This window comes from Equus caballus, chromosome 12, assembly GCF_041296265.1.
Source record: "Equus caballus isolate H_3958 breed thoroughbred chromosome 12, TB-T2T, whole genome shotgun sequence".
NCBI lineage: Eukaryota > Metazoa > Chordata > Mammalia > Perissodactyla > Equidae > Equus > Equus caballus.
In genome coordinates, this window is record NC_091695.1 from 1,851,653 (window position 1) to 1,872,926 (window position 21,274).

A 21,274-nucleotide genomic window follows, 5' to 3' on the forward strand; every position below is an offset into this window, starting at 1 on the left:
AAATCAAAATGCCCAGAATCAATGAGCTCCTGCCTGAAAGACTTGAAGAAATGTCTGGACCCACAGCAGACTTAGTACGGTGAGAAGCCAGTGAGTGATTGTGTTAAGCCATTGAGATTTGGTGATGTTGTTACTGCAGCATAACCCAGACTGTCCTGACTAATGCAACTTAATATTCTGTCCTGAGCCGAGATGGCAAGTATTGATCATTAGTGTCACCATTGCCCCATTCTGGAGACATGATATATATGATTAACACTCACTGATCTCTCACCCACTGAACTGTAAGGCCTCAGAATCTTTCTCATCACAGTGGCCTAAGCAGTCACTACTAATTAGTCAGAGTTGAAAGATGAAGAGAAACCCACCAAAAGCATTCCAGTGCAATCAGCATCAAACCTAAACTTCTTTCCACAGCCTGCAAGACCACACAAGAGCGGGACCTTCCCCTCCTCAACAATCTCGTTTCCTACCACGCACGTCCTCATTCACTCTGCTGCAGCCGTGCTGTTCCCCGAACACCAAGAATATTCCCTTCTCAAGCCTTTACTTTTGCTGTGCCCTTTGTCGAAAGCTTTTCTCCTATTTTTGCAAGTTTGGCTTAAATGTCCCCTCTTCAGACAAATCCTCCTGTTGACCTCACTGAAGTTACCCAGCACCCTCCACCCGCCTCCTCCATGATAAGAAAATACTGCTCTGTCTTTTTTGCTGTGGTCGTTCTAGTACTTAGAGTAGTACCTGGTGCGCAGAGGTGCTTACTATGTATTTCCGGAACTAATAAAGGCAATTGATCTGCCAGCCCTGATCTAGGCCATGATCTCTTTGAGGAGAGAGGGCAGGTCCAGTTCATCTTTGGCTTTTGTAGTGTATACAGTAGGTGTCTATTAAATTCCTGATCGATGGTTAGAAGACTTTTTTTCCCTCCACATCATGGTGGAGTCATGCCTGTGCCTTTTGTCCTTCTTCCGCTTCTCCTACGCTCTCTCAAGATGTCTCTTCTTTTCTCTCTCCCTCCCCCTTCCTCACCACATCCTCTCCCAATTAAGTTCAGCACAAGCCTCTTTCTCACCCACAGGAGCCTTCTAAAGCAGCAGTCTACCACGGCTGAAAAACAGTATCCAGCGATAAACGGTGCTTTGGCCCGGCCTCATGTCCAATTTCAGTACCTATTCCCTTTTTTGCAGGAGTTGACACTAAGCCCCATCCAGACTTGGCTGGAGCATTATGCCTGTATGTTGGAAACCAGAAGTGTTGCCCTTTGGGTGTTTTGAAGAGAAGCAGCTGTTACTATTTGTCAGCTGAAAGGTTTTGCTGTGAGGCATGTTCAGGCAAAAAAGGGGCTTTCTGGAGAAGGCCTGGGAAGACAGGGCTCAGAAGACCTGCCACTCATTTGGATTGCCATGCAACTGTGGGCAAATCACCAGGGATGTCAAGTGTGGATAAGAGCGAAGGAGAAACATTGCATTCTCTCTGTATAATTGAATGATATGGGGGAGGAGTTGTAGGTGAGGCCAGGTAGTGAAAAGAACACAGGACGGAACTTAGAATGAGCAGAACTGAGATTTAGAGTCAGGAGTCCTGAATTCGAGCCCCAGTAGCAGGCACACCCCCCTCCGTTTGAGCCGCTCTTTACTCTTGAGTAAAATGGAGTGATGCCCTCCTATGTTCAAGTCTTTCGAGTTGCCATAGAAATCAGCTCGAGCTAACACAAGGAGAATAAAGGGGCTTATTAAAGGGCATCAGGTGCATCACAGAAGTCCCGGGCACGAATGCAGTCAGGAGTCAAGAATGGACTAGAACAAGGAAGCTGCAAAATGTCAGAACTCAAGCTTTTCTGCTTTTCTCTGAGCTTCTGCCTTATTCTTCCTTCTCCTGTTTCTCCACACACATGAAGGTATATGGCTGCCCCACAGCTTCCACCTTTGTGTCTCACAGGTTTAGCCACACTCCAATCTGAGATTTCCAGAACGAAGACTCTGATTGGCCCTACTTGCATCAGGCGTCTAGCACTGGGTCCAATCAGTCATGAGCACAGGGGTTAGCAGTCACAGAGTAAAATAATGGCTACCTGGGGGTTACCTTTGAGGATCTAGATGCAATATCCAGAGAAGGAACTCTGCAAGTTATAGAACTTTCAAGTTGGGCCAGCAAACCCAAAAGTGTCTTGCAAGGAGTAGAGTCACTGAATAAGCCCTCAGGGGCTATAAACAGAGAATGGTGTTCATTTCTAGGCAGGACATACAGCTCTCTCACAATGGTACTATACGGAAGGAAGACACAGTGCTATGCAAATCTAAAGTTTTCTAGTAAGTAATCAAGGTCTGAGTCTCTGCATTTAAAGTCACCATATTCTAGGAGCCTAAGTTTTCAGTGAGCTATGAGCATCAACTTTCTCCATTCTCTACCTTAGCAACCTCCTCTCCACCTCCCCAACTCCAACAAAAGCTTCCAAAGTAGACCTCCCTTCTTAAAAGAAACTGACTGGAATAAAATTCAGGGAAAACTAGTTAATTAAGATTCCATTGACAGTATTTTTACTAGATCAAGAATCAAGAAGAGATCAAAATTTTCTATTCCTACATCTCTTAACAGCAAGGAAGATTTCCTTTAAGTAAAATGAAGATGTGACTTTGGACAAGTCACCTAACCTTCCTAAGCCTCGGTTTCCTTATCTGTAAAATAGGAATGAACTTTTCATGGGGTTGTTGCAACAATTAAATGACGTCAGGTTTGGCAAGTACTAAGTACTGGTGGCTAGCTGAAATGTTGACAATAATAGTGGTTGTGGTGGTGGTCATAGTAGTGGTGGTGATGGTGGTGGTGGGGATGGTGGTGATGGTGGTGGTGGTGATGGGGGGGTGGAGGTGGGGGTGGGGATGGTGGGGATGGTGGTGATGGGGGTGGGGGTGGGGGTGGTGATGGTGGGGATGGTGGTGGTGGTGGTGATGGTGGTGGTGGGGATGGTGGGGTGGAGGTGGGGGTGGGGATGGTGGGGGTGGTGGTGGTGGTGGTGGTGATGGGGGGGTGGAGGTGGGGGTGGGGATGGTGGGGATGGTGGTGGTGGTGTTGATGGGGGGGTGGAGGTGGGGGTGGGGATGGTGGGGATGGTGGTGGTGGTGGTGGTGGTGATGGTGGTGATGGGGGTGGGGGTGGGGGTGCTGATGGTGGGGATGGTGGGGATGGTGGGGGTGGAGGTGGTGGTGGTGGTCATAGTAGTGGTGGTGATGGTGGTGGTGGGGGTAGTGACAACTGTGATGATTAATCATGACAGAATCAAGAATGTTTAAACTTTGCTCGACCCATAGTAGTCATACAGTGAATGAATGAAGAGAAAAATCAATTTTCAGACAACCCCAAGGATATTTGTCACCATTTATATACAAACCATGGATATGACCAACACACATCATGCTTAAATGTTTATTGATGCAGATCCCTTAGAGCCTTCCAATAAATATTTAACTAAGCAATTTGTATGAAGTGCAAAAAAGATAAGTAAATAAGAATTTTAGTTATAACATGTACATAAAAGGAATACAGTTACATTTCTTTTAAGTAATAGTGCATACAATATACTCTTTGACTTGTCTTTCTTCCAATTAGCTTGCTACACAAAGTCACACACCATTAATTCAAATTTCATCTTCAAAAAATCACATTTCTAAATTAGTTACCATCCAATTATGCAATTTGGGTCTCTTAGTATACCATTTTCACTTCCAGAGGACTGTGTCAACTGACACCGTCACATCTAGGATCCAGGGGTGCCTTGTCCCCTTGGCATTCTCAGGATGCAGCAGCCACACCAACTACTTTATTTGCCAAAATTTGAAAGCCTCAGTAACCCTAAAAGCTCAGCTCTGTAATCACACTTGGTTAGCTCAAAACTAATTAGTTATGGAACGTCGTTTATTTATCATGAAGATTACTTTCCAAATTACCAGTTTATTTAGACTTCACTAATAATTATTTCCCAAGAGCCTTTTCACCATTGCTCATTTGCATATGTAGAATTCACACCACAAGTGTGCGTCAAGAATGGATTTCTCTCAGGGTTAAAACTGAACTGGAATGGCACGTTTTCTTTACCTTGCCAGATTGCTCCTTCTCTGGGAAGCAGCCCCACGAAGGAATTGAATGTCGTCCCTTGAAAAGAACCCTGTGGCCTGCTGTGTTTATAATCCTCAAATCTCATGATTCAGTTCCACGTTCTCAGCCTTGCACCACACACTCTTGCTCACATTTGGTTTAGATTTGACTTTTTTTTGCATAAGAAGAACGTGATTTATTACTAGTCAGAAGACAGAAGGCCCCAATATATTAGAAAAATTAAATAATCTCTGGTCTGCCAGACTGAATCACGCTCTGGCTCCAGTGGATCCTCTGAAAGTGGGCCCCCAGATACGGCACTGCTGCTTGCCTCTGTCTGGAAAGTGTCAAGTTGTCTAAATGCTTCCACCTATTGGCTCGTGTGATCCCTGGAGTGACCCTATGTAGAGTGTTGGAGGAAAAAGAACACAGCCATTCATGCATTTAGGTAACGCTCGTCCGTTGAGCATGGTACACATGCCAGAGACAGGGAATTGTCAGGCGCTGAGAGCTAAGTATGTATTGGGGCCTGAGACAGATATGTCCCTATCCTCAGGTAGCTTAGAGGCTGGAGGGCCATTGAGTCCCACCATCAAGCAGCCACCCCAGTAAAAAGGTCTTGATGCCTTTGTTCAGTTACTACTCATAACAAACTGTGAAAAAGGTCTGACTAACCTCATTTTGTGACAGCATAACTGAAACTCCCAGAGGGTAAGCGACTTGAGTAAAGTCACCCACCGGGCTGATGAGGAAGCGAGCCTGTGCTTGGACTTGGGCTCTCTCCGTTGAAGGCTGCTGCTCGTGTCCTGGATTCTTTCCAGACAGTGTGATCTCATGTCACCCAGATGAATCCAAGCTCTCTTTGTCAGTTTCCCACATCCCATGGTGTGGCTTAGAAAGGTATCTGGTACAACATGCAACAGACATTGAGGGTCAAAAGTTAGCAACTCTTTAAGGATTTAATCTTACAGAGGCATGAAGAAGAGCACGGGGAAGTCTTTTCGAGACGTGTGGTATGGGCAGCGGGGTCTGGATAGGATGAGAAGGTTAGCTCAGAGAGGTGATCCAGGAATTCCCGAAAGTTGGCCCTGACTCAGTAAGTCACCAGGTCAGTTATTTGAAATGAGTCATTTGTGGCACGGGGACAAGCAACCTCAGTCCCTCACTAAACTGTCGGGAAGCAGGCAGGCAGAATATTCTCCCCTGGGAGAATACTCCTAGTTACAACCCCTAGAATTTGCATGCCCCTCTATAATTTGCAGAGCATTTGCAAGCCCATTTCTTCATTTGCTGATCGTTTACTGTACAAATGCAGAAGGGACCAGAGTTTGAGATGACCTAGTCTACTGGTTTTTATATCTTTCTTAAAAGTAAAATCCTTGGTGGCAGTGAAATCTCACAGTGGTCTAATGTATGCCGGTGGAACGCCTGTGGTTGGGATGGGGATGGGGTGGGGAAGGCACAGCTCCCGGGTAAGCCTTTGCTTTGACCTCTGTGTCTTTTCTAAGGGGTCTCCAAGGGACTTCAAACTCCACGAAACACAGCAAGACAAACATTCTTTCTAGTGAGTGCCTATCCCCCTTTACTCCCCTTCTCCAAACAAAGCAAGCCGAAAGCCCTGGAGGTAGCATGAGACGTCCAAGGCCACTCCTCGTCAGGTGCTCCTTCCATGGAACTTACCAGGGTTGCTTTCTCCGGTGGTTAGAGCCTGAAGATCTATCTGGGGGCCAGTTTGCCCCTGGTGTTTCAGGAAAGTCTCCTCTTGGTCACAGACAGCAGCAGGGCCAATTCTGCTACTACTGGCAGCATTTTTCAAAGTAGGGCTTGGGGCACTGTCTTTCTTTCAGACAGGCCACCCCTTAGGTCATGGAATGCCAGCCACTGAGTGTTGGGGAGTAGGTCCAGAGATTTTTCAGCCCCAAACACTCTCCCTGAAAATGCAAGAGGAGCAGCCTATAGTCAAGCAGTCTGTCCCCAACTCAAAAACCTACATTCAGCTAGACAGTGGTCGTTGCTGGCTGAATGTGTATTTCCCCCTGAAATTCATATGTTGACATCCTAACCCCCAGGGCGATGGTATTAGGAGGTCGCGGCTCAGGGAGGCAATTAGGTGGAGGGTGGAGCCCACGAATGGGATTAATGCCTTTATGAGAAGAGACACACAGGAGAGCTCCTCTCTCTCGCTCTCTCTCTCTCTCTCTCTCTCTCTCTCCCCGCTCCCCTCCTGACGGGATAGGAGAAGACAGCCAACTGCAAACCAGGAAAAGAGCTCTCACCAGAACCCAGCCGTGTTGGCACCTTGATCTGGGAATTCCCAGCCTCCTGAACTGTGGTGTTCTGTGAATGAGTCATGAGCAGCCTGCATGGACCAGGACAGTGGTGATGGCTGCACGACGTGAAGGCACTGGGTTAAAATGGTAAATTTTATGTTATGTACATTTTAGCACAATAATAATAATAACAGTGACAGCAACAATAAAAACATATTACATTGGCTCCCTATTTCCTCAGGATCAAGTTCAAACCTCCTGGTATAGTTAACGAAGTGGCTTACCTTTCTTTTCTTTTTTGCTGGGAAAGATTCTCCCTGAGCTAACATCTGTTGCCAATCTTCCTCTCTCTCTGTTTTTTCCTCCCCAAAGCCCCAGTACATAGTTGTGTATAATTGTAAGTTTTTCTGGTTCTTCTATGTGAGCTGCCACCACAGCGTGCCTACTGACAGATGAGCGGTGTGGTTCCATGCCTGGGAACCGAACCTGGGCTGCCGAAGTGGAACATGTTGAACTTTCAATCTCTATGCCATCAGGGCTGGCTCATTACCTTTCTAGGCTCGTGTCTTGCTATCCCCCTCAGCCTCTTCATTCCAAACTGCTCTCCACTGCCTGAACAAGGCATGTGCTTTCAACTTTCCATGCTCACTCACAAATTCGCTTCTAGTAACAATAGCAAACATTTATACAATAGTGCTTACTGTATGCATAGATACACATATATCTAGTGCTTAATATATGCAGGACTTTTGAGTCATTTAATCCTCACCAATTCTATGAAATCGCTACTGCTATTAACCCCAGTTTAGACGAGAAAACCGAGGCACAGAAAGGCTCATTGGCCTGTTCAAAGTCACACGGGTCGTAAGCAGTCAAAGCAAGGTGTGAACGCAGGCACCTGGCCCCTGAATCTGTGCTGTGAATCATTGCAGAGTACTGCCTGTGGGTGCCTGGTCCCTGCCGTTTCTTCTGAAGAATTCCTCCTCCTCCTTCAAGACCTGGTTCAAATCTCGCCTGCACTGTGGAGCCCCCTGGATGTTCCCCAGGGAACAGTGCGACTCTCTTCTCTAGGATCCGCAGCACTCTGCACACACGGGTTTTGCAGCACATTTCATGTGGTGTAGTCACTGCCTGCAGTGGGTCTGATGCCCCATCAAAGCGTGAGGCCCCTGAAGACCGGGCAGGTCCTATTTATCTTGAGACCCTTGAGTACTCACAGCTGTTCAATGAAGGAAAGGATGGCTGGGTGTGCTTTCTCTCAATTTTTCAATTTCTTTCAATAAATAACAAAGTCAGAGGGGAATTTCTTGCCCTCAGAAATTCTGGCGTGGCTCCCTTAGGGTCTTGCCACACAGTCACGGACAACCACTATCGTTTCTTGTCTCTCTCACTCAGAAGAAGAAGTCTGCTCAGATTTACTTTCAGTAGTCCACATGAGAAATAAATACTGCTTCTGATTTTCAAATCTTATAGGTAGACATGATTTTTCAAACTCAAAATGCCTCCCCTGAAGAATATGACAATCCCCTCCCCTTTTTGAGATTTACTAGGTAGGCTAGATGGGGGAAAGTAGATTAATGGTTGCATAGATAGGAGTATAAACGGGAGCAAGAAAGAATGGATGGATGGATGGATGGGTGGGTGATTGGATGTGTAAAACGATGGATATGTGGATGATGGATGGGGACAGTGACAAACAGATACGTGGGTGGGTGGAAAGAGGATAGTGTATAGATGGATGTGGTTTTATGAAGAGATGTACAAAAGGATGTATGGAAAGATGGATGAGAAGTTATATGGGAGTGTAGTCGGAAGAATATGTGGATGGATGGGTGGATGGATGGATAGATGAAAGGATGTGTGGTTGGATAAATGGATGGCCCGGAGGATAGACAGATTTGTGAGCCGGGGAGGGATGTAAGGAAAGATGGGTAGATAGGAGAAGGGGTGGATGGAAGGATGTTTGGGAAGATGAGTGAGATTGTGGGTGAGCGGATGGATGAATAGCGGCTGGGTGGATTCCGGTGCCAGCCTGGGATTGGAGGATGACACAGGGGTTAGCGGAGCCAAATACCAGCCTCATGGCCGGCCACCATTAGCTTTCTCTGAGAAGTCCTGATAAGATGCAAAAACCCACCTGAGCCATGCGGACTTGGCTTCTTTTTCAAGGGAAAAAGAATGAGCTCTTCTTCTCTCCCCTGCGAAGAATCACAAGCCCCCCACCTCTCCTCCCCACTGTGGGCGGGGAACCACCACTACCCAGCGCAGGACCTCACCGGTGTTCCCGCTCCTCTCCCAGAATATCCAGCTGCCTGCGGACCCCAGAGAGAATCATTCCCGCAGCCGGATTCAAAGAGAAACTTAGTGGAGAGGAGAGGCCAGGGGCTGAACCCAACCGGGCGAGGTTTCAGAATTCACTCGTCGTCTCCTCCGTCCCGAGGCCGCCCTCCCAGCGGACCCGGGGAGCCGGCGGGGGAAGAAAGCGGTGCGTCCCGGGCACAGGGCACCGCGCGGCCCTCCCGGCGCCCCGGATGGAGCGTCTCGGGAGGGAAGGGGGCGGGGGCGGGGGCGGGGGCGGGGGCGGGGGGCGGCGCCGAGGAGGGCTGGTACGTCTTTAAACAGTCTCCAGCTTAGTCACAGCCCCTCGCTTGGGTGTGTCCTTCGTTCGCTCCCTCCCTCTTATGTCACTCTTTCAGCCTCGAATAAAAACTGCACCCAACTTCCGAGGCGCCCTCATTGCCCAGCCCGACCCCAGCCTCCGACAGGTTCGGGCCCCCTCCTCGCCCAGTCCCGCGGATCCCCGGCCCCGCCCAGCGCCCGGGACCCCCAGCTCCACTGGCTCGGCTTCGCCGTCGCTCCCACACCATGGACAAGTTTTGGTGGCGCGCAGCCTGGGGACTCTGCCTCGTGCCGCTGAGCCTGGCGCAGATCGGTGAGTGCCCGCCCGGCAGCGGGAGGAGTGGCAGGAGTGGCCGGGACTGACCCGGCGGCCGCGCAGGCCGAGCTGGCCCTGGGGACCGGGGTCAAGTGCGCGGCGAGCGGCTCGGATTTGGCGAAGGAGAGCGGGGCTAGGATTTGCGCTAAGCTGTTGGAGCGTTTGTTGGTGGGAAGCAGTTTTGTTGAAAGGAAAAGAGAAAAAGAGAAGCAAGTCTGCTGGGCAGGCTGCGGGCGCGCACTCTGGGCAGGTCCCTGGGGCCCGAGCACAAGGCGGAAAGTAACTGTCCTCTGGGTGCGCGCGGCCCCGTCTAGACTAACAGGCTCCGGTGCCCAAGGGCGCTGGACGCCCGGCCGGGCGGGGCAGGGCAGGAACAGGGCGGGGGCAGTCAGCAAGGTGGCTGTAGAGCTGGGCGCAGTTGCATGTGTGAGAGCTGGTGGCAGGAAGCTTTCCAGAACGGAGTCCTGGCTTCCTGCGGTTCCAGCTCCAAAGCGCTTAGAGCTGGCTCCAGTCGCTGCCTGTCTTAGCGCCTGTGGGAACTTGGACCAGCTCCGTGGCAGGGTTCTGGGTCTCCACGAGGTGCCAGCCTGGGGCAGGCAGTGTGAGTAGCAAAGGCAGTGACTGAGCCAGCTGCTCAACCCCCGTAGCCTCCTGCTTCTGCCAGTCAGTCAGGGGAAGTCCAGGCGGCCATGTGGGTTGTGGTCCCTGCCTGGCCGCTCAGAGCAGGGAGGGGAGCCTGGGTGCCAGGGTCACACAGGGACCCTGGAACTGGGGCTGCCAATATGCCACCCAAACGGGGTCTGTGCCTCTGGGGGGCTGTGGGAGCAGCGGCCGAGTGTGAGGTGTTCGGCAAGGCTGAGCTCCCAGCTCCCTCTTCTTTGTCTATATGTGTTCAGATAATTACATGGCCGATTTGCTTATTGCTGGCAAAACTAATTTTTCTTTTAAGGAATGCCAGCTGGGTCGTTAACTCAGTTCAGCCTATGGTTAATTCTACTCAGCAAATATTTATTAAACCCGACTCTGGGGGTCCCAGGAAAGTAAAAGACAGTCCCACCTGGGTACTTTAGACTGAGGATAAGTGGGGATCTAGGATTCAGATTCCTGCAACAGAAAGAATAATAGTAACAGGAATAACTGCATCATCCACCATTTACCGCACACCTGCTCTATGCCAGAAGCTGTGCTAAGTTCTTGACATGTGTTACCTCATTTTACCCTCACAATGGCCCAGTGAGAAGTGTCCTCTTAGTAGCCCTGTTCTACAGGAGGGAAGCAAACGGAGGCTCAGAGAGGTCAAGTGACTTGCCACTGTTCACACAGCAGAAGCATTGGTGGGGGATGTGAACCCAGGCCCATTTGCCTGTGCTTAGTCAGAATATGTTCGACTGTGTATGGCCCGGACAAACTCAGGTGGGATTTTGGGGAAGGAGAGGTCGTAGTGAACCAGAGGCCTTAGGGGAGGCTTCCAAAGGCAACTGGAACTCCAACCAGCCTTGGAAGGCAGAAATACTGGGGATGGGGGAGCAGAGAGAAAGCTGAGGGCAGGGAGAACACTGGCCTGGCCTCGGAGAAGAGGGCCCGGCAGCTTCCCTGTGGCCTCTAGGGAAGTTGTGTGTCTCTTAGCTTCTAGTGAAGTCCTCTGCTTTATTTCTGAGGATCCTGACTCCTGACTCCCTCCACCTGTCTCTCTGGTTCTTTTAAAGGGCCTCACCCCCCAAATATTGGGCACTGCTTGACCCTTGCCGTCCTCCCAGAGAGCAGGAGGCTCCCTCCTGTCCCAGGTTTCCAGGGTCCCTTTGGGCAGCATCATTTGGAGGAAGCACAAAAAAGTGCAGCAGCCGTAACTGCCTGGGCCCCGGCTTTCATGTGCTTGTAAGGCTGTTGACACGGAACTGACGCTCGGAAAAAAGATATGAGTTAGCAGCGGGCTCGGCTGGGGCTGGGCAGCGGACGGGGGAGGAGCAGGAGGAGGCAGGGGGAAAGGCCCTGTGTTTGCCCCTTTGGTGGGGGGCCCTCTGGAAGACAATGCTGAAACCTTGAAAAAGGGCAAGGCTTTGGGGAAGAAAAAAGGGCCCAATCTTCATATCAGAAAGCAAAAAGTAGAGAAGTAAGCGAATGTAGTTAAGTAACATCAGACCCAGAAACCCCGAGTTGGAGGACAGATGCCTTGAAACAGGTGTCATATACGGGAGCAGGAAAGTGGCCCTGTGTGGAGGACAGGTGGGATGAGCCCTCCCTGCTCACGCCTCCTCCTCCTCTCTCGTGTGAGCAAGCGTTGTTGCTAGGGAATTGCGCCCCTGGCGTTGAGAAACAGGGATGCCTCTGAGAGCTCCGGGGCTTGGGGGTGGCGTGCGCCCTTCTGCCCTCACTGAGCATTAGAGACCTCTCTTGCTGGGAGTTAGAGCTTTGGCTGTGTTTTCCAAGCTGAAGAAGCAAGAAAGCAAAGCTCTGTCACCCTTGATGTTGGCATCAGTTAGTTCAGTTACCCCCGAGATGCGCATTGCATTCTGCTTCCTGCGAAGGCGCTGTGCCAAGTAGGTGTGTTTGAGTTTGGCAGAAAATTCCATTTTCTTCCAAGTTGCCCCCTGCAGGAGGGGATGCTGGGCAGCGTGAAATTCTTAGTTTATGACAGATCTTCTTCCATTCATTCAAGAAATATCTCTTGACTCATTGTCATAGACTCAGGATCATTCAGAAAAAACCCTTCTTTTTCCCAAGGAGGAAACAGAGCCTGAAAGATGGAGGAGCGACTCCCCCTCTGCCAGACTGAGTTCGGGGAGACGCTCTCCTCTGTAACAGACACTGGTGTCTGAAACACCCCCGTCATCAAGGACTGCCAGGAGCCCCACCTCTACCTCCAGGCAGTGGGCGGGAGGGTGTGGTCTACTGGTGTGACAATATTTGTTTCACTCCTTAAATACGATCTGAAACACCCATTACAATTTTGTATTTTACTCTACAATATACCCAGTTTGAGTTTAATATAAGAATAATAATATATATTTCTCACCAGAAGCAAACTTGCTGCTCCAGAGTCTCTGTACTGTCCTGGGGGTCCCAGGACCTCATGGAGCATTGCTGGATCCCTCAGAGTTAGGAGCACCTCAGTTTTAAAAACCTGACCCTCTGCTACTGCATCATATTCTCCTGTGCAAAGCCCGGTCCCAGGACCCCGGGAAATACCATCTACTGAGCACTGACTCTGTGCTGGACATTCAGCCCCCCTGGCTGAATAGTACAGGTTCTCTTACATATAAGCCTCACAATAGCCCTCTACATGGTTAGCACTCTCTTAACTCCATTTTCTAGAGAAGGAAATTGAGGCTCAGGGAGATGGTACAACTTGTCCAAGGACACACAGCTAGTGCCTGGTGGAGTTGGGGGTCCTCCATGGTCCAACATCCCTCCATGTTGGACTCCAATGCCCGTGCTCCTTTGATGCATTACTTTGCCTCTGGAGGACTTTGGAAATTGTGTGTCATTCTCCCACCCTCCCTGTTCCTTGTGGCCAGCTAATGTGAAGCCTGGCATGTCTTCTTTCTCCCCCTGGCAGGCTGTGGACTCTTGGCTGCCCTTATCCGCTCTGCCCTGGCCTGTCTCTCCCCAGGCTTGGCCACAGCTATCAAGAGATGCCAACCCAGTTATTTGTTACTAAAATAAGTCAATTGCCTTATCAGGGTCCAGTTGCCCTTCTAGACATGCTCTCATTTGCAGGTTTGGAAAAAAGGGAGAGGCTTTTCCTCGTCTAAGAGACAAGTTAGGGCAATGCCCTCTGCCTGAAAATTAAGGAAGAGGCTTTGCCAGACTCATGCTGACCGTGCAAGCAATTTAAAGGCATTAACCAGAAATCCCGCTTGTCACATGCTCACAGGAAACCCTCAGCGTTTAGCGGGTTGGTTGTATGTGCCCCAGTGAGGGAAAGTCTTGAGGATCCTGGGCAGTGGACTGACAAAGTTCTCTAGAAAAGGGAAGGATCTTGAACTGAAAGCCAACGTGGAGCTCTAGGTGACATGTGGCCGCCCAAACGAGGTGTCAGATCAGCCTGCAGAGTCAGATGGTTCCCGGCTGAGGTCCCCTGACAGAGCAGAGGTGGTGGGAGGTGAGCCGGGCCTCCCCAGCAGTCCGTCCTGGCTGGGGCAGGGGCTGCAGCTCTGTTTCCTCGGCACCTCCATTTTGGCTGACTCCACCCAGAGCCTGAAGGGGAAGTGGCTCTTGTGAAAGAATGAGCTGAAGCAGGAACAGATGCTACTAGACACAGGGTAGTTCTCAAAGGGGATCTTTCCTGCCTCAGAGAGAAATTCTGGGGGTTTGCACAGCAAGAAGCTGATGACTCAATTTCCTTTGTGTCCTGCTTGAATGGGGAGCACACAAGTGTTCTTTAGAATTGCCAGAGTAGGCTAGTGTCTCGTAGCTGACATTTAAACACGATTTTTCACTCACTTAGTAAGATGAAAGTTTTCTTCAAAAGTATACTTCTGCAAAGCTGGTCAGCAAGGTTTGGGGAGCCACCCCAATTTGCCAGAGTAAAGGAGAGGTGCTTTCTGCAAGTTTGTGGGTGTGGAATCTGACTTGGCGTGGATTAGTGAGTGTGGGTTCCAGATTTCCCACGAGGGTCAGGATTTCAAATAGGTAAATACTTCACCAATTGATGAATAGTGTATATTTTTGACTAAATGTTTATGTATTTTTCTACAAATAAATAAATGCATGGCTTCTTGTGATTAGAAGTCAAATACTTTGCAAGGCTTTCTACATAAATAAATTCACATCTTTACAACTCCTTAATCAGTCGAGTGTCACTAAATTGATGTTCGGTTCAGAAAATGTGTACCTTGGAGAGAAACATTTAATATTTGTCTGTTCTCCATTTCTTGGTCACCTCAGCATGTGAAATGCCAGGAAAATCCACATATTCTGTTCTTGCTTCCTAGATGTGGACATACACACATTGTGTTCCTGTAAGTGTATATGCCTTTGAACACGTGTCTACACATAATGTGGTATTCCTGGCCAATCGTGGAGCACTTGTAAGGTGTCTTTTCTGGCTCCCACACTGTGTTGGGTACCACAGGGGAATCAAACATATAAGGTGTGGACCTTACACCCAAGAACCGTATGCTCCTACATGTGTAACACAATGCAACCGAGTGACACCTGGCCAGTCTAGACGGTAAGGCTAACAGCATTGCGGAGCTGAGGCACAAGTGGGGCTAGAGGAATCAATGAGAGAGAGGAGGTGGCCATGCAGGCCAGATAGGATGTGAACATCAAGAAGAGGGAATGAGAAAGGGACGTGTATGTTTCTGTTACCCTGCGTTGATTTACCCACTCTCAAATAAGTTAATTAACTAGACAGCATATTCAACAAACAGTTATATGCTGCCTGCTCAGTGCACCAAGTAGTTAGGTCCTGGAGAGCTCATCGTCAGGACGCAGTCCTGGCCCCTGAGTAGCTCACTTTCAAGTGTAGAGTTTCCTGGATAAGGGCTGAATGAGCATCTCTGGCTTCCGCGTACTAGGTTCAGGTAGGACACCCCCCTAGTTGTGACAACCAAGAATGCCTCCAGACATTGTCAAAATGGGGGAGTTGCAGTCAGCCCCGTTGACAGTCCCTGGTTTGAGAGGATGGTGGCCATCCAAGTAAGCTCGTCTCTGACAGTGTGATGTCTGGACCCCAGGGGCCCTCAGTTAACTAGCCTTCAAGCTGCACAGGAAAACCCTGCAGGGAGGCCTCGTTATCTCTTGGGTGCTCTCAAGGGGTGCTAATGACTTTCACACTTCTCAAACGGGGAAATCCCAAACCCGACATATCTTTTCTTATCTGTCTTCTGCATCGCTGTGGGAGTCCCCTGACATCAGGGATTGTATCACGTTCATTTTTGTGGTCCCAGAGCCCAGCCCTGGCCCATAGTTGTTACCAGTAACTGTGGAACTGGAATGAATGTCTACAATATAGAGATACTTATGTACATCTCTTGGAAGCATGCTGGACAGGGTACCTAAGACGCACGAACATTTATTCGTATATGGTAACAAGTGGGGATGGCTGTCTTGCTCAGGGTGGGGCCACGGAGGGCACTCGGCTGGCCAGCTGCCCGCTGCAGGGCTCGTGTTTGGTCTGCCCAAACTAGGAGATCACCCAGTCTGTTTGTGGCTTTGTGGCCACTTGCTGTGGCGGGGGATGTGTGTCTAAGTTCTGGGTCCTAGATTCTTGGGCTGAGAAGGAAGTGGGAGCCAGGCAGGATGATGACACCAACTCCCAAATTTAAGCCTCAAAATAAAACAGTCCCCAGCAGTGGCCCACTTGGAGGGCTGGTTATTTTGGAGATGCTGATCTGAGGTTAGACTCCTTGCGTGAGAGGCCCACGCCCTTCGAAGCCCTCATGCCTGCTTTTGGAAGGTGGTGGTCGCTGGGAGAGAAGCAGAAAAACACTTCACAGAAGCTTCTTGCCTTCTCTGTGGGCCTCCTGCAGCTACCAAAGGGGCAAGTCTCCAGGGAAGCGTGATGTCTAGTGGGGAGCCACACTGGAATAGCAAAGCATGCCTCCTCTCCCAGGGCTTGCCAAGTCTGAAGCTGCCCACAACAGCAGCAGGTCCTGCCTACCCCTCGGTCATCTGCCCAGAGAGACTCAGAGACAGGGAGTCAAGCACAGAATGAGGGGAATGGGTGTCTTGGGGGAATAGAGCCTCATGAAGCCAGATCTCCCCAAGTTTGGGCTGCACTGGCTGCCTGGGTGTGTCCTCCTGAGGCAAATGTCCCTTCTCGGCACAAGTGTGGGCAGACAGGTTCCGGGTGGGTGGGGAGGGCCTGAGTCACCAAGGAGGTGATTTGCAAAACCCAGGCCCCAAAAATCTTCCTCGAGTCTTCAGCTTTTGAGAGTAAAGGTTAATTGCAAAATTCCAGTGGGAGAGAGATTATTCACAGAGACCGGTAATTTTGAGCGTTTGCTATGGTGTCATTGCAAGTCTCCATTGGCGGTGCCTGAAAGCTCGTCTTTCTTCCCCACAAACTTTCTTGAGACGCAGAGCTCTTGTACCTTCTGCATTTGCTTCTTTGCGGCTGGTCATAAGTTTTTGAGATACCATCACAACTATTAGTAATAATAACAAACACTTGTAGAGTCCTGGCCATGTGCCAGCACCATTCTAGCTGTTTCTTATGTGTCTACTAACTTGTTTAATCCATGTACCAACGTTCTGAAGGGGTGCTGACATTATCCCTCTTTTACTTATGAGAAAATTGAGGCATAGAGAACTTAAGTAACTTGCCTGAGGCCACAGAGCTGATAAGTGATGGAGCTGAGATTCAAACCCAGGTGTTCTGGCTACTGGGTTCATGCCCTTGGCCGCTACCCGAATGATGGTACCTGCCAGTACTCTGGCTGTTTTTATAAATGTCATTTGAGAATCAGGTATACGTAGGGTCACGACATCCACAGAGGTGGCTTTGCTCTCCCCTGTTACACACAATGTCAGAGGAGGGGGCTAGAATTGCAAAAATGAAAGAGAAAGAAGCTATAGTGGAAATTTCTTCCCATTCATGCTCTGAGTGGCCCGTTCGTTCCAATCCCTGGATAGAAGTTCTGTTCTCTTCTAGGTGATAGGAAGTTGAGGAGGGGGTAGGATCGAATGGGCTGGTGAATGGAGTCGTTTGGTCGTTATCTCTTCATTACTTGTCACCTGGATGAAAGGTAAAGTGTGCTAATTGGTCTTTTGGTATTTCTCCAGCATCTAGGACTTCGGCTCATGATTGGACAAAGCTGGGAAAGGAGCCAATCAAATAGCAGTAAAAGGTTTGCCCTCTGCTTAAGGGTCTTTGGTGCCAGAGCCTTCTCTCTACCAGCCGGAATGGATGAGGGAGGGAGGGGGCTGTCAGGATCAGGCGACACTTGCCCACGGCACCTGGACCTGAGCAAAAGCTCGGAACGTCCTGCAGCCCTTCTTCCTGGTTCTGGCCCACCCAGAGGGCTGGATTCTGTCTGACCACTGCATGGGGAGGCAGGCAGCGTTTCCTCTGGGTGCCCCTGCTGAGAAACAAGCCACCCAGGAAGGGAAGAGGCAGGGCCCCCTGGGGACGCTTGACTCAGTCTGCAGAAAAGGACCCAGGCTCTTGCCCCGGGGACAGCGGCTTATCACGGAATCCCCGTGTTTCCATCTCAGTGCATCTCTTTGCACTTGAGCAGGTCTGCAGGGTCTTCTAGAAGAAGCCACACGCCAGTCATGGGTCCAGGCAGCATGTTTTTTTCACTTCCTCCCTCAAAGAGAACCCATCAAGATATTGGAGAGATGACGGCAAGGCCTTTTCACAAATGTTCACTGTTAGGCAAATTGAGATGCCGGGGAGAAACTAACGATTCCACATAATGAGTATTTGATCTCTTGCCTTTGGCCTAGAAACCTGTTTCTGCCAAGGCCCCTGGCCCTAGTCTTCATACACTTCAGAAGTATTAAATGAGTAGCTACCATATGCCGGTCACAAATTTTGCCGTGGCTGAGTGTGTCCAGTCTGAGAAGCTGAGTTCCCAGAACAGAGCATCATCTTACAGCCTGCAGGAGCCCAGCTGATGTCATCGACTCAGCCCTGCAGCCCTGCAGCTCAAGTGGGTTGCAGGACCACGCTTCCCTGCAAGGGGAGGGCAGAGGTTCAGGTGCCCCCAGGAGTACTGGTCACATAGATGCAGACCAGAGTTCGGAGAAGGTAGTGATGCCGCTCTAGAAAACTCCTGCCCAGAGGTCTGTCTTTGCAGTGGCTCCTCTGCGGTGGGACTTGTCTTCCCAATGTCGGCCTTAGAGGTCGGGTCCATCCCTCTAGACTTCCCTGAGTGGCTTTTACTTTCCCCTATTGTTTACTAGTCATTTCTCCCTAATAGAGCATAAAAACCCCACAGGGATATCTCCATCTAAGAAAAAGTTCAAAGGATGCCTCAGAGCTGTGTCACAGCCATCTGTTCTCTGTCACCGGTGAGCATGTCAGCTCCTTAGGGAAAACTGCATGCTTTACGTACGTTTTGTGTCCCCATAGCTCCCAGCCATGAGAACAATTCCCCAGTTATAGAAGGTGCTCAGTGGATATTTGATGACTGACTGAATGAGTGAAATTTCTAGCTTTGGCTGGCCAAGCCATCCTTATCATTTACCTTTGGTGATTTTTATGGGTTCTGGTTAATTCTTTTTCATCTCTTTTTTTTCTGGGATATAAAAACCTTTTTATTTGTGTTTTTTCTAGTGTCTCTTGTCATGATCCTCAAACCTTGAAATTGCTTTTCTTTGCACTCTCTCCAATTTGAGTGTATCTTTCTTGAGGTTTGCCCTGTCACACAAGACAGGGGAAGCTTAGAGCTCATTAGGTTTTGTCCACTAGAGTAGGGGTCTTGCTTTCCTATAGGTCTGTCTGATCTATGACCCAGCAGTTACTTTCGAATCTAGCGTCTCGTGTAAAGAACCCTAAGCCTCAAAGCCATGTTCTCAGTGCTACTCAGAGAAAAGAGGTTGGCTTTTCAGTCACCATGTTAAAAGCAAAAGAAGGAGTAGTTATTTCTTTCAATGGTTTAAAAACCTTCTATCCCAAAGACCACCTCTGCCAAACAAGATGTGTAGTGTGGTGTAATGAGAACGAGGAGGTTTGGCTTTGAGGAGAGCTGTGTGGGAGCAACGCTGGGCACCAAGGCAGACCTCGGGTCCATTCCCCTCTCTGCCACTTAAGAGCAGCGTGAGCTTGGCAGTTGCACACGTGAAGCATCTGGAATGATGTTTAGCACATGGCGTCTAGAGCTAAGTGTCTGGCATGAGGAAGGTGCGTCGGGAGCAGAAATAGCTAGAAATGACTGTTGTATTTTAGTCCCCCTCCATTGCTGATTTGCCATGTGATGCTGAGGAAACCACTTCACTCCTGCTTTCCCCCACGTGTAAAATGAGACAGGTGGATTCTAGTTGATCTGTAAAGTCCCTTCTGGGCTCATGTTCTAAAAATCCACCACTCTGTGGGCCCACGAAAATCTAAAGCCTCATAACAGCTTAATGGAAAGAATAACGCAACCATAATGCAGTGACCAAAAAAACAGTGAAGCCTTGGTTTGGATTAAATGTCAGAAGAGAATTATTCATCCATGCCAGAAATAAGCACGTGGACCCAGTTATACTCTAAACTCTGATGGGCAAGAACGACTCCTCGGGACAAGGAACTTTGCTTAGAGGACTCTCCTGAGTCCTCCCCACCACTCAGGGGTGGGCAGATGAGGAAGCTCAGGCCAGATAAGTTAACAACGTCTTTCAGTCACACAGCTAAAACTACAGAAATCCGGTCCTGGGATTACCTGCAGGATCTGAATGCAATACCCTTTATTTTAAACTATACTTTAAAAAAAATATATCTTCCAGTGGCCAGAAAAGCCAACCCCTGAAGAAAAGAAAAGATCGTGTCCTTTGCTCTCAAAACCTTGATGAGCACCATGGCTTTTGCAGCTTCCCTCAAGGGAACTCTGCAACATGTTGGTGAACCAGGATATTCAGCCAAAGCAGTGCTTAGAGGATGAGCTCTAGTATCCTCTGAAAAATAACTAGGGTGGCCTTGGGAATCTGAAAAAAAGCAACACAAAACAAACAAACAAATAGATGATAGATAGATAGATATAGATAGATAGATAGATAGATAGATAGACAGACAGATAGACACAGAAAGCAAGGCACTGAGCAAGACAGGCTTTGAGATGGTGAGTTGCTGCTTCTACTGAGAGCCTTCCAGACTCCTACTAAGAGCTTTTTTTTGTTTTCATGAAATTGGAGAAGCTCTTGCTCAAAAAAAAAAAAAAAAAAAAGACGGAAGTCATAAAGATTGCATTGCTTTGGAGTTTGCCAAAGTGGGTCACAGACTAAACCCCTGTTGGGGTCCTGCCCTTCCATCAGCCACCAAAAGTCCTTACTCAGATCACAGGCCATCCTGGGCGTGCCCATTTCATATCCGCCTGCAATCTACTGACCAGAAGTTGAAATAAAATACCAGATGGGTTCAGTTCTCATGTCGTATGCAATGCTCTCAATTATTGCTGGATACGGTTCAGTCATCTCTTATTTCCAGCCAGTCTCATAGACAGCATTCTGGGAGAAGTGAGAACCCACATGTAGCCAGCAGAGGTTTAGCATTTCTTCCTCTTAGTCACAGGATGACTGTGGGCAAGATCCTCCCCTTATTGGTTGCCTCTGTTTCCCCAGTTGTAAAATACTGATACACTCACCAATTCAATTCATTAAAAAGTATTGTGTGGGGCCCGGGCAGTGGCATCGTGCTTAAGTTCTTGCCCTCCAGTTCCGCGGCCCGGGGTTCGCCAGTTGCGATCCTGGGCACAGAGCTATGCACTGCTTATCAAGCCATACTGTGACAGGCGTCCTACATGTAAAATAGAGGAGGATGGGCACAGATGTTAGCTTATGGCCAGTCTTCCTCAGCAAAGAGAGGAGGATTGGCAGCGGATGTTAGCTCAGGGCTAATCTTCCTCAAACAAACAAACAAATGCAAAAACCAAAAAAAGCATTGTGTAATTGGCACTGTGGAAAGAAGTGAGGGAAGTAGAAGATGTTGTTTTGTCCTCAGACAGCTTACGGTTGGGTGGAAGAGAAGATGGACAGGTGGAAGAAATATACAAGATTTCACATCAACAAGTATAGAAAGATCAGGAAGAGCAGACATCTCTGAGTGGCAATAGAATGGGGTGGCTTCACGGAAGGAGTGGAATTTGAGGATGAGTTGAGTATGGAAAAGAAAATGGACAGAGAGAGGAGAGGAGAGGAGAGAGCAACCCAGGGGAGCGTAAAGCAAGAGCTGAAAGTCTAGTGGAAGAAATTAGTATGGTTGGGGTCAGCAGAGGGCTCAGCCAGCCTGAATAAGAGTCCATGTTGACACACAGTGAGGGATGAGGTGGGACAGATTCCAGGCGATCAAGTAACCGTGGCACCATCTACAAGATCCAAATCCTCTGCCCCA

General features: G+C 49.1%; 1 protein-coding gene and 1 long non-coding RNA gene across 19 annotated transcripts in view; one reads left to right on the forward strand and one right to left on the reverse strand.

The window, feature by feature from the left end:
* Positions 1-3,406: 3,406 nt before the first annotated feature.
* On the reverse strand, positions 3,407-8,941 carry LOC102149213 (uncharacterized). 3 transcript variants are annotated; one of them, XR_011423826.1, is made up of 4 exons: positions 8,778-8,941; positions 6,366-6,493; positions 5,770-6,020; positions 3,407-4,993 (listed from the first exon to the last, which is right to left on the reverse strand). It is a non-coding gene; the product is annotated as an uncharacterized lncRNA (long non-coding RNA). The 3 variants fall into 3 exon arrangements; XR_011423827.1 differs by having other exon boundaries at positions 8,636-8,902; XR_288109.4 differs by lacking the exon at positions 8,778-8,941 and adding an exon at positions 8,497-8,637.
* The window catches only part of CD44 (CD44 molecule), an 87,336-nt gene continuing 74,751 nt past the window's right edge, over positions 8,690-21,274 (forward strand). For 9 of the 16 annotated variants that reach the window (XM_070228435.1, XM_014729351.3, XM_070228436.1 and 6 more), the window contains exon 1: positions 8,987-9,291. In XM_070228435.1, the coding sequence (XP_070084536.1) occupies positions 9,225-9,291 (67 nt within the window). In that variant the 5' untranslated portion in view covers positions 8,987-9,224. 16 annotated transcript variants of the gene reach the window in all.